Genomic DNA, 10976 nt, shown 5'->3' with positions numbered 1-10976 from the left:
TGGCAGCCCATTCTAGACCTTTTGACCTGCTTCCAGGTGTGGGAGCAAGCGGGCTCCCCAGGCCCCAAGGGTCACGCGATAGAACCCCTTTCTCCCACACTGCACCCTCTTCTTGTGCAGAAGACTGACTGGTGGGAGAGTGTGCCCAGCCCTGAGCTGGCAGGGCCTACTGCTGCTTTACAGTGACTAACACCCCCCCCCCCCAAGACACCAGCCCCAGGGTGGGCTCTGGGGCCTCGCCAAGGCTCCTGGCAGGGAGTTCGGGGAGTGGCGAGGGAAGTGGCCGATGGCCTGGGCTGTGCACTTTGAATCCAGGGCCTGAGTCACAGGGGTCACACGGACCGCGTGAATGCTTGGCACCTGCGTGGGAAGGACCCCTACCAGCGAGAATCGGACTACGGGTGTGCCGGGGTCTCTGAGTTCCCCAGCTCTGACAGGAACGGTGACTGCAACCAAGTGGCAGAACCCTGGGAAGGGGCCTCCAGGATCCCTGCACCCCAGGCCCCCAGCCACCCATCGAGCCAGTGTGCACAGCCTCTGGGTCCCTGGTGGGGAGTCTTGTTTTCCAGGTCTACAGCTAGGAAAGACATGAGACCCTTCAAAATGATGGCCTGCTAACAAACAAACTGCCTGTAAAGCCATGGACTCTGGGGGAGCATGCATTTGCAATCCCAGCGCACGGAAATCCACCCGGGTGGACGGTTGACCATCTACCCAGTGGACATGGTGCCTCCTGGTGGAGTCTGAGGTCACACGTGTCCCCAGACCCAATCTCACCCCAGGTCATTTCAGCAGAGGCAGCTTTGATTCCTAGAAAGAGATTTAATGAAAAACGAGCTCCTTGCTAAACAAGCTAAGCGCCCTGCATTGAGGAGAAGGCTGTGTGCGTCCCACTCGGCAAGTGTAGCCACTGTCCTGGCTCCAGCGTCTGCGCGCCAGGCTGTGGGGGCTAACACTGGCCTCAGGCCACCGGTCCACTGCGGACAGCAGCGTGGTCCCTGGGCCCAGCCCTGGAACAGCGGAATGCCCACACACTGGCCCCACCTTGGCCCGGCCCAGAGGCAAACAGTCCCCTCGGGTGCCAGTCAGGTGCCCAGCAAGGATGCCCCAGAGGGAGCAGCGGCGGCTGACATCCTGGAATGGGGCTTTGGCATTCCAGTTTCATGGGGTGCCAGAAAAGGGGGTTGGCAGGGCCCTTCCTGCTGGGGGGTGGGGGGCGTGCAGGAAGGAGCAGGGGAAACAAAGTCCGACCCTGTTCTCCATTCCTGTGGGACAGCCGGGACTGTTCCCGAAGAGCAGGTCAGCAGGCTTCCTCAGCAACAGGCATGTAGGCCACCGGGAAAGGCCGAGGCAGCAGCTGGAAGGGGCGGAGGGGCACGCGGTCACATGTCACCAACTCAGAACCCAGGGATGGGAAGTGGAGCTGGGCAGAGCCTCAGACCTTTCCTGGATCCCTTCCCAGGCTCACATGCAGCGGGTGGGCCACCCTCTCTGGTCCCGTAAGTGCACTCGGGTCCCTGTTCCCAAGCTATCAGGATCTTGTGCCACTTCCCGAGGGACTCCCAGGGGACATTGCCTGCCTCCTTCAGAGCGAGCAGGCACCCAGAAGGCAGCAGGAGGCCGCTGCTGGGGTAGGGCAGCCCCGGGACACACGGGGAACCTGAGAGGAGCAGAAGCCACCACCGCCGCCACCTAGCAATGCCGATGCTGCCAATGGCTGGAGAGCAGGCAACGCAGAGGGCCAGAGAGACTGGCTTAGAGCCACAGGGACACTGGCTGGAGAGGGCGTGTCGAGTCTGGGGGGGACACACTGCAGCACCGGCTTCACTGCCCACCACTCAGCAGGGGCTGGAACGAGATGCATAGGGGTGAGGGCATGGCCTCACTCTGGCCCTGAGCTGGGGGGTGGCCTTGCCCAAGCCCCCAAGCCCCTCAGCCTTGCCACCATCACCACATGCCGCACCTAGATCTGCTGCCAGCACCCTGTTCAGCCCCCAGCTCCCGTCCTGCAAGGTTAGCTGGGCTCCCAGCATGCTCAAGGCCCTCACACTTCCCCCTGCTAACCCTGACCTCCCCTGATGGGCAGGCCCCAGGCCTAAGCTGAGTCATAGGACAGGCTGGTGTGGTACTGTGACCCCCCTCAGCCCACCAAATGCCACCTTAGGGCTACTAGGCTTCCCCTCTCAGTACTTGGCTACTCTTCTTGGCAAGCCCTTCCCAATGACCCATCTCTAGTCCTGGCCCCACCTCACTGTGGACCACAGCCAGACCCTCCTACCTGTCTGTCGGTCAGGACCCCCGGCTCTGGGCGTTTCCAAGACGAGGCCAGGATGTACAGCACCAGCAGCCCAAAGACCACCACCAACAGCCCGGTGCTGTTGGCCAGGACAGCCTCAGCCGGCAGGCTGGAGTAAGGTTTGGTGGCGTTCTTCCTGGAAGTGACAAAGCGACAGGGTTGCTGGAGACTGGTCACTCAGCAGGGGACACGCTACCAAGAAGGGGGAGTGAGAAAGTCTTCCCAGGACCACCGGGGAACACACAGTCCAAGCCACAAACACCAATGCCCTGCTCTCGTGGCCTAGTGGTTAAGGGTTGGGCTGCTAAGGGTCAGCAGTTCCAAACCACCAGCTGCTCTGTAGGGAAAAGACCGGGTTTTCTACTCCCATAGAAAATTACAGATTCGGAAACCCACAGGGGAGGTTCTCCTCGGTCCTGTCGGGTCGCTGTGAGTTGGCAGCAACTGGGCGGCAGTGAGCTTTTATTTGCTCTTGATTTTCAAGAACAGGGCATCCCAGAGCAGTGTCCTCTGGGACCTGTCCAAGGTCCCCTAACGAAATGGCACCAGACAGAGCCAGGCTCTGGCCTGAACGCAAACCTGTCCTCTTCAATCTGGGAGCTGGGAGTGGTTAAAAAACAGTAGTAGGTCCGGCCATCAGACTGCCCATGGACGCTGGCTTCATGCCTTTGGGCAAGTTGCTGGGCCTGATGCCGCCAGAGGATTACGTGTTCGTGTAAACAGCGGGTGATGCACCAACCCAACACCCGGGCCAGCTGCCGGCTGATTCCAGCTCTCGGCAGCCTTGCCCATCCCGGTGTGGAACTGTGTCCTGTTCCGTAGGGTTTTCTCAGTGGCTGATTGTTCAGGGCTTTCTTCCCAGGCACTCTGGGCAGGTTCAGGGCACCAGCCTCTAGTTAATGGCCTAGACCTTGGCCCTGTATGGTACACGCAGAATCTCTAGCCTGTTGGCACCTGGTCGATTTCAACATAGCGAGCCTGTAGGTCTGAGTGGTGTAGGGAGTGTGCCCTGAGCTAACCGAAAGGTTGGCAGTTTGAACCCAGCAGCCGCTGCATGGGAGAGAGACGTAGCAGTCTTTTCCCAAAAATATTGCAGCCACTGATGACCCACCATTGCCACAGAGCCGACGCTGACTCGGGGCGACCCTCTGGGGCCGAGGAGACCTGCTCCCGGAGGTCTCCAAGGCTGCGCAACCTCCCGTTAGAAGAACGTCTGGTCTTTCTCCCTCGGAGGGACTGAGGTGACCTTCCGGTCAGCAGCCCACCACAACCTTCCCCGCCACCCGGGCTCCCAAAACCACACCAAGCTCATTGCCATCAAACCAGGAGTAGAAAGCCTCGTCTTTGCCCAGAGGGGCGGCTGGTGGTTTCGAACAGCTGATCTGGTGATTAGCAGCCCAACACGATGCCACCGGGGTTCCCACGGGGGCTGACAGTCGGTGCTACACCAAAGCGAGGGCTGTGAAGTAGCTAAGTATCTGCTGGCCAGCCTCAGCTTCAAACGGGATTGATCCATCACCTTCCCTGGCAGGGGCAGCCCAAGCCCAGTGGCTCTCCTCACTCGCAGGGCCCTGTGGTCGCAGGGTGTGTCTGTGAAGACCCGCCCGCCCCCTCAGGAGCAGGGCCCATCGAGGCACTCACAGACTGAAGAACAGCTTCTCGTTGATTCCCGAGATGACAGAGGCCATGGCCAGAGAGAAGATGGCAGTGCCCGAGAAGACGTGGAGGGGCTTCAGGAGGCTGCGCAGCCAAAGGGACGCCCAGGGCAGGAGGAAGACGGCACAGCCCAGGGTCCACTGCGGGCACAGAACATCCAGTGACCAGGGCCCCCCCGCCAGCCAGCCCAGCGCCTCCCACCTCTGGACTGGCCCCCAACTCCACCCCAACCTACCCCGAGACAGAATGGAAGCTCAGGGCCCAGGAAGTGAAGCAGTAAGCCACAAACAGCCCTACCGCCAGGCAGGCGTAGGCCCGCCATCGTGCACACACCTGGCTTCTTCACTGTCCCTGCGGTGCTCCATTCCCACCCCACAACCTCCCAGAATGTATGGCGACTGTCCCCCTCTCCCTGCAAAGCCCACTCCTCTCCTCCCAGAGCTTGCCCCCTGGTGGCCCAGCGCGCTCTGCCCCAGGCCAGCAGGAGAGGCGAGGGCCCGTGGGTGCTGAGCACACACCTGGCAGGCAAAGAGGAAGACGGTGAGGATGCCCAGCCAGCTGTGCAGGGAGTACAGGTTGCTGATATGTTGGTGGTTGTGAAATTCGAAGACGGCTACCAGCCCCAGCACCACCAGGATGAAGGCCATTAGGTGCAGGGCTGCGTGGAGCATCTTCCAGGGCAGCTTGGGTCCCACCCAGGCCTGGGGCAAGCGGTACACCAGCGAGGCTGCGGAGACCAGACCCCCCAGTCTAGCTCTCTCCCCTCACACCTGGGGAGCCACCCTGATGGGGTCCCAGCCAGCCTCCCCACACCCCATGGGGTGACAGCAGGGGCACTCCGGTGTCCCTGCTCCTTCCTGGAGCCAAGGAGGAAGGAGCCGAGTGCCCGTGACCTGAAGGAAGAGCGGCCCTGACAACATAAGCCCATCGACACGGAGTTTCGCAGGTAAAAGCCACTGTCGTGTGTACGTTTCACCCAGTAGGTCCTTACCACCAGGCCAACCTGGGTCCCAATCCTGCCGCTGCGTTGAGTTGCTATCTGGTTCCTCTCTCAGTCTCAGGGAGCCCTGTGGCCCAGTGGGTTAGGCTGGTACACAGGGCAGCATCCCAAGCCCACCAGCTGCTCAGTGGGAGGAGGAGGCGGTGGCTGCTCCCGTAAGAGGCTTACCATCCTAGGTCCCCCAAGATGTGGTGAGGGTCTCTAGGAGTCAGAATGGGCTCGAGGGAAATGAGGTTGGCTTTGTTATGAGGAGGGGGGGTGTTTGGTGGGGAGTGGGTCTCTCCCCCTCAGTTTCCTCATCTGTAAAGTGGAAGGAACAACCTCACCGCCCACACAAGGCTGTGGTCAGAAGCTTCGGGGATGTATGTGAAGTGTGTGGGTGAGGCAGCTACCCCCAGTGATGCCCTTTTCGCAAGGGGGAAAAGCGAGGTGTGCTGGGACCCACAGCATAGCGGTGAAGGCCTGGGGCAAAGCTGGGAAAGGCAGGGCTCAGGCCCAGGGAGCAGGACATGCTTCACTCAGGGGCCTGACCCCACACCGGCTTCCCTGGGATCCATCCCAACTCCTACAGATCCTATTGGGCAGGGTAGAATGGTCCCTGTGGGTTTCCAAGGCTGCATCTCTTTATAGGAGCAGGAAGCCTCTTTTCCCTCCTGAGGAGCTGTTGGTGGTTTCAAAGTGCTGCCCTTGGTGACTCTTCAGTTAGCAGCCCACGGTGTAACCGACTATGCCACCGGGGCACCTTGGTCAGGGGCCAGCCCCAGCCCACCACCTGTGTTTTTTGTCAATAAAGCTTTATTGGAACGCAGCCATGCTCACTGATTTTTGAATCATGTAGAGCCTGAAAAGTTCTCTCTGTAGCCCTTCAAAGAGTTTCCAGACTTTCTAGAAAGCTCACATAAACCCACCCTTCTAAGACGTCAGCCCACTGCCTCTCCTCTGCCCAAATGGCACATGGGCCCAGGGACGGTCCACTGGGACCTACAGCTCCAACCCAGCACCAACCAAGGCCAGCCCTGGAGATGGGCCATGCTGATCAGCCAGCCCACTTACCGGCTCCGTAGACTACCACCATGCCAGCCACCATGAGCACCGGGTGCCAGTTGAACATGAGGCTGCTGCCGTCCCAGGCGAAGCCTCTGTGCCAGTGCTGCATCCAGTAGATGGTGAGGAGGATGCAGAGCGAGCCCAGAGTGCCCAGCGCCAGGCAGGACAGGTAAAAGCGCCTCACAGCCATCTGGCCTTGCGCGTCTAGAAGAGAAGAGGAAGTCACGCCCCAAATGGCTGGGTGACCACTCACTTGTGGGGGCAACTTTGACCTCTCTCAGGGCCTTGGGGGACTGCTTTCAGCCCAATGCCCTGCTTGGAGAGTGGCTGAGCAGGCAGGAGTGAGCCCAGCCCACAAGTGGCCGTGCCCTCCAGTACAGGCTCTGGCTGGGGCTGGCCCTGAAGGGCACCTCGGCTCCAGCCTGCTGCTCCAGGCCCTGGCACTTGTTCCCTCAGAGGGCCAGGTAACGCTGGATCTGGCTGGCAGAGAACTCGAAGGTCAGAAGCAAGCCCCAGAAGAGCTGGAAAGATATGTGAAGGCAAGGAGCCAAACCCCAGCCTGGATCACACAGGGGCTCAGGCCCCAGTTCTCACCTAAGGAGGCCATGCCGTGATCTGAGAGGCCTCTCTCTCTCTCTCTCTTTCCTCTCTCCTCTCTCTCTAGTAAGCCCCATGGACTCCCACTTCTACACTAATTCTCTTTTCTCCCAGCTGGGGAGTCCTGTGGCAATGGACTCTGACCCTGGAGAGGGAAGAGATGGTTTCCACGCCAGAGTCCCCACGGGCCACACGTGAGTTGGGTGGGGCCCTGCAGCTGTCCCCTGGCCTGGGACTTCTGCTTTCTCTTCCTCCGAGGAAAGTCCAGGGGGGCAAGGAGGAAGCGAGAGTGCGCACTCCAGAGAGCAGACGCTATTTTGAGATGCCCACACGTACCTGCGATACAGCCACGATGCAGCCGGGGCACCAAAGGCAGCCTGCTCCACTCAGCAGCTGCTCTTAAAGTGGGGTGGGGGGCAGAGCAAAGGCACTGACCAACCAGGCTACGTTCTCTGGGACAGAGCCAGCTAAGAGGAAGGTGGGTGTTAGGTGCTCCCGAGTTGGTCCCAACCCTGTGCACCATGAAACACAATGTGCCCAGTCCTGCGGCCTCCTCCTCACGCTGACCGTGATTGGTGTCTGAGCACACTGTTGCCACCATGGTGGGTGTCCACCCATCCCGTCCGGGGTCTCCCTTCTTTAACCAGGAGGAGGCAGGCTGAAATCCTGGGTTGCTCACCTGGAGACCTGGAAGAACCGGGACCTGGCCACAGAGGCTCAGCGACGGATGCAGTCGGGGGCAGCTCACCTCACCCTCGTGGTGCTCACTCTTCTCATCTGAAAGGAAGGCGGGTGGACCCTTAAGGATCGGGGTTCGAGAGCACCCATAATAAGCAAGGAGCCGGGGTGGGTTGGGGTGGAGGGGGGTGTACCAGCAGCCGGCCATCAACTGCTAATCAAAGGCTGCTGATCTGAACCCTGGCATCTCTCTGGAAAACAAAGCCGGATGACCTGTTTCTATTGAGACTACCCTGTGGAGTTGTGGGGTCTCTGTGAGTCAGCCTCCCCTTAACATGATGGTGATGGGTTGGTGCCAGCGAGTCAAGCCCCACTTACAGCAACCTGACACAACAGAAAGGAACGCGGCCTGGACCTCATACGTAGCCACGCAGCCTCTGCACAACCCTGTGAGCTAGGAACCTTTAAAAAAAAAAAATCATTTTATTGTGTAGGTTGTCATCGTTTTCAAAACAGTTTCTACTTGAGTCCTTGGTATCAGCTTATTCCACCCCTGCTCCCTCACGAACCCTTGATAATTTATAAATTATTACTTTTTTCATGTCTTAGACCAACTGCTATCTCTTCACCCACTTTTCTGTTACTTGTCCCCGAGAGGGGTTATATGTTGATCATTATGATTGGTTCCCCACACCTTCCCCTCCCCTTCCTGATGTTGCTACTCTCGTCATTGGTACTGAGGGATTCATCTGTCCCCGTGTTTCCAGCGCTCATCTGTACCCATGCACATGTTCTAGTCTAGCCTGATCGCTAAGGTAGAATTGGGGTCATGATAGTGGCGGAGTGCAGGGCACGGACATCAAAGTAGTGGAAAGTTATTTCATCAGTGTGACACTGTACCCTGATTGGTTTGTCTCTTCCCCTTCTGTGAGGGGATGTCCGATTGTCTACAGATGGGCTTTGGGTCTCCGAGCCTCATTTTCTAGCTAAGGAAACTGAGGCTCAGCATGACGGACTGACTCCCTGCGGTCTTGTGCACACAGAAGAAAGCCCTGCTCGTTTGAGGGCCCGTCATAGCCGCTCCTCACTCCACCTCACCTCCTTCTTATGAACAGGGTCCTTGTCCAGTGACTGGTCCTAGCCTGAGAACAGTCCGAAGAACAGGAGACGAGTCTCAACTGCCTTACTTCTACACTTGATCTTGGCCAAAAGGCTGAGAAGCGATTCAACTTCTACACTTGATCTTGGCGAAAAGGCTGAGAAGCGATTCAACTTCCTTATTTCTAAGGCTGCTGCATTGAAATAGCTACAGCTTGGGTCAGATGCCCCTCACAGTTGAGCACCTTGCTTTCTCCCCCTTGAACTTTCACAGCAGATTGGCCGGGAGGTGATACATCATTTGATTTCTTGGTTCTGACCCCCCCCCCACCCTCCGGGTATTACGGATCGAGTGACATGGAATCTTTGACCGCCTGCATCTTTTCTCCATCATGTTGCTTCTTGGTCCAGGGCAGCCCGGTAAGTAGGTGAGAATTCCAACTCGTGGTCTGTTTGGCACATGGTGAGGGTAAAATGTCCTGCACAGTTTCGTTATTGTTGTGACTACATTTCATCTTAACCCCTAACAAGAGCTGGAAGCCCATGCTCAGTGGCCCCGAGTCCTTGCCATGTCAGCTCTCTTGGCACCGGTCTCTTCCCTAAACCCAGTCTCTCCCCACAAACTGTTTTGAGAGCTGAGCGAAAGCACGCTCCCGAGAGGGAGGCAGAAGACAACCATGCTACGAGCTTCCTAGAAGTCTTGTGACTCCCGGTGGGGCTCGCAGCTATGCCTCAGAGGAAGTTGCAGGCCACCAGGGATAAAAGCAACATAAATACAGCCCCCAAAGGAAGAGGTCACTGCAGGCAGGGCCTAGATTACTGCTCCTGGGCTTGGAATAGAGAAATGGATGCGTGCGTGCATGCGTCAGTGTGTGGTGGTGATGTGGTCCCTGGCAGGGCTCATGAGCCGTTCTGCTCACAGTACACAGACAAGCCCTTCCAGCATTGACATTAAAAAAGCAACAGGAAGGAAGCAGGGGGAAAGTACAGTGAGTGCTGCAAGGCACAGAGTATGTCCTCACACTGATTCTGTTGTCCCCTCTCCCCCTGCATTTCGGGACGCATGCGCGGTGGTTTGGCCTCCTATTCTGCCCTGGCTTTCTAATGCCCTGTTCTGAGGCCATGTTCGGCTGGCAAGCTCTTCTGCAAAGGACAGAAGGGTACCTATCGTAGACCTCCCAGGCCATGAGGTCCCTGTCACAACTGTCATCAGCTGATGGCATGACAGGGCAGCCACAGATAAGTGAACATGGCTGTCTTCCAAGAAAACTTTGCATTTTATGTAGACTCGGAAACATGCAACTCTCATCCAAGTTCACATGCCACCAAATCTTAATCTTTTATTTTGCCGCAATCACGTGAAAATGTAAAAACAATTCAGGCAGGTGAGGCTTGGCCCGTGAGCTGTAGCCCTTTGGCCCCCATCTAAATAAATCTATTCTTCAAGCCTCAATTCCTTAATAGGAAGGATTCGTCCAAGCTGAGCTAAAAGGCGTCAGGTTCAAGGGTAAGAGGTGGGTACCACCCCTTCAGCCCGGCGGCCTTGGCGAAAGGCTGTCCCCAAGTCTACGTCTCACTTGAAGACTACAAACAGGAAAAAGAACAGTTACTTGTGCTTCCTCCTCCTTAGATCGATGCAGGAATCCTAAAAAGCTGTCTTAAGAGTTCTCCTCCACAACCATCATAGGAGGCAGCTTCAGAGTGAATGGCAAAGCAGGGTCAGGGATACAAGCCGGCTTCCCTTCGGCTCCCAGGATTCCTCATGGCCAGCTGTAGCTTTCTGTAAATTCAGGTGAGAAGCTCGGGACTCCACCAGCGCAACATTCTTGTCAGGCGCTAGATAAGCAAAGTCCTCCTCCGCGCTGGAGGGTATGCAAAGCCGCCCCCCACACTAGGAGTGAGCCTGGCTCAGAAGACCGAAGAGTCGTTCCAGAAACGTGGGGGCTGCACCCTGACTCTCCTTTCTAGTGAGTCCTTGGTCCCCGCTAACCTCGGATGAGCTTTAGGGCTCGGGGCTCTGCCCGCTGTCTTCTCGTGCCTACAGAAGGGAACCGAACGGCGTCCGCTTCCTGAACAAGCAAATGCGGCCCAGAGCGAGGGGTTTTGACAGCGCGAAGCAAGGTAGCAGCAGAGGCAGCACTCGAACCCAGGCCCCTCGGCTCCCAGCCCGGACTCTTACTCCTGAACCACACTGGGACGCAGGGCCTCCGAGATCCGGCTCTTCCCAAAGCGCGCGGCCAACTCTGGGGCTTCTGGGAAATGCAATCCCGACTGTCAGCGAGGACGGCCCGCAGCCTGCACCGCAACCCGAGCGTCCCACTACCCGCCGCTGCGGCCCGCCGTCTTAAAGCCTCCCGGCACTTCCGGCTCGGCGCAAGGCCGCCTGGGAAATGGAGTCCACGCCCCGTGGCGCCTCAGGCCCGCGCTCCAAGGTGCCGTCGCCGTTCCTGGCCCCCGGTCCGTTTCCTCCAACGGCATTTCCAACCCCTAGCCCGAGGTTCCAGGGACCAGAGGCGCCGCGACGGGCCTGCCTGACCCTGCAGCTCCCAGCCCCTGGGGAACGGAAAGCTGCGGGCCGCGGCTGCCCCACAGCGGGACAGGAGG

The 10976-nt window shown here is 58.4% G+C and overlaps 1 protein-coding gene across 2 annotated transcripts; it reads right to left on the bottom strand.

The window, feature by feature from the left end:
- Positions 1–802: 802 nt before the first annotated feature.
- CYB561A3 (cytochrome b561 family member A3) lies at positions 803–10882 on the bottom strand. Of its 2 annotated transcripts, none has more exons than XM_075545645.1 (7): positions 10552–10882; positions 7276–7373; positions 6006–6203; positions 4471–4679; positions 3938–4092; positions 2279–2432; positions 803–1357 (listed from the first exon to the last, which is right to left on the bottom strand). In XM_075545645.1, exons 3-7 carry the CDS (start codon positions 6187–6189, stop codon positions 1301–1303), a joined length of 759 nt encoding a protein of 252 aa, XP_075401760.1. In that variant the 5' UTR covers positions 6190–6203; positions 7276–7373; positions 10552–10882; the 3' UTR covers positions 803–1300. The 2 variants fall into 2 exon arrangements, with proteins under 2 accessions (XP_075401760.1, XP_075401761.1); XM_075545646.1 differs by having other exon boundaries at positions 803–1848; positions 10552–10875.
- Between the last annotated feature and the right edge of the window lie 94 nt (positions 10883–10976).

The sequence above is a fragment of the Tenrec ecaudatus genome, chromosome 4 (assembly GCF_050624435.1).
Source record: "Tenrec ecaudatus isolate mTenEca1 chromosome 4, mTenEca1.hap1, whole genome shotgun sequence".
In the NCBI taxonomy this organism is placed as follows: Eukaryota; Metazoa; Chordata; class Mammalia; order Afrosoricida; family Tenrecidae; genus Tenrec; species Tenrec ecaudatus.
This window is presented reverse-complemented; position numbering and strand designations above follow the sequence as displayed.

Coding starts and splice junctions, on each gene's coding strand:
- CYB561A3 (XM_075545645.1), bottom strand. CDS start 6,189: ATGGCTGTGAGGCGCTTTTACCTGTCCTGCCTGGCGCTGGGCACTCTG. Junction 4,680..6,005: donor GGTGGTAGTCTACGGAGCCG/GTAAGTGGGCTG, acceptor TGGTCTCCGCAG/CCTCGCTGGTGTACCGCTTG. Junction 1,358..2,278: donor GGGTCCTGACCGACAGACAG/GTAGGAGGGTCT, acceptor CGCCCCTTCCAG/CTGCTGCCTCGGCCTTTCCC.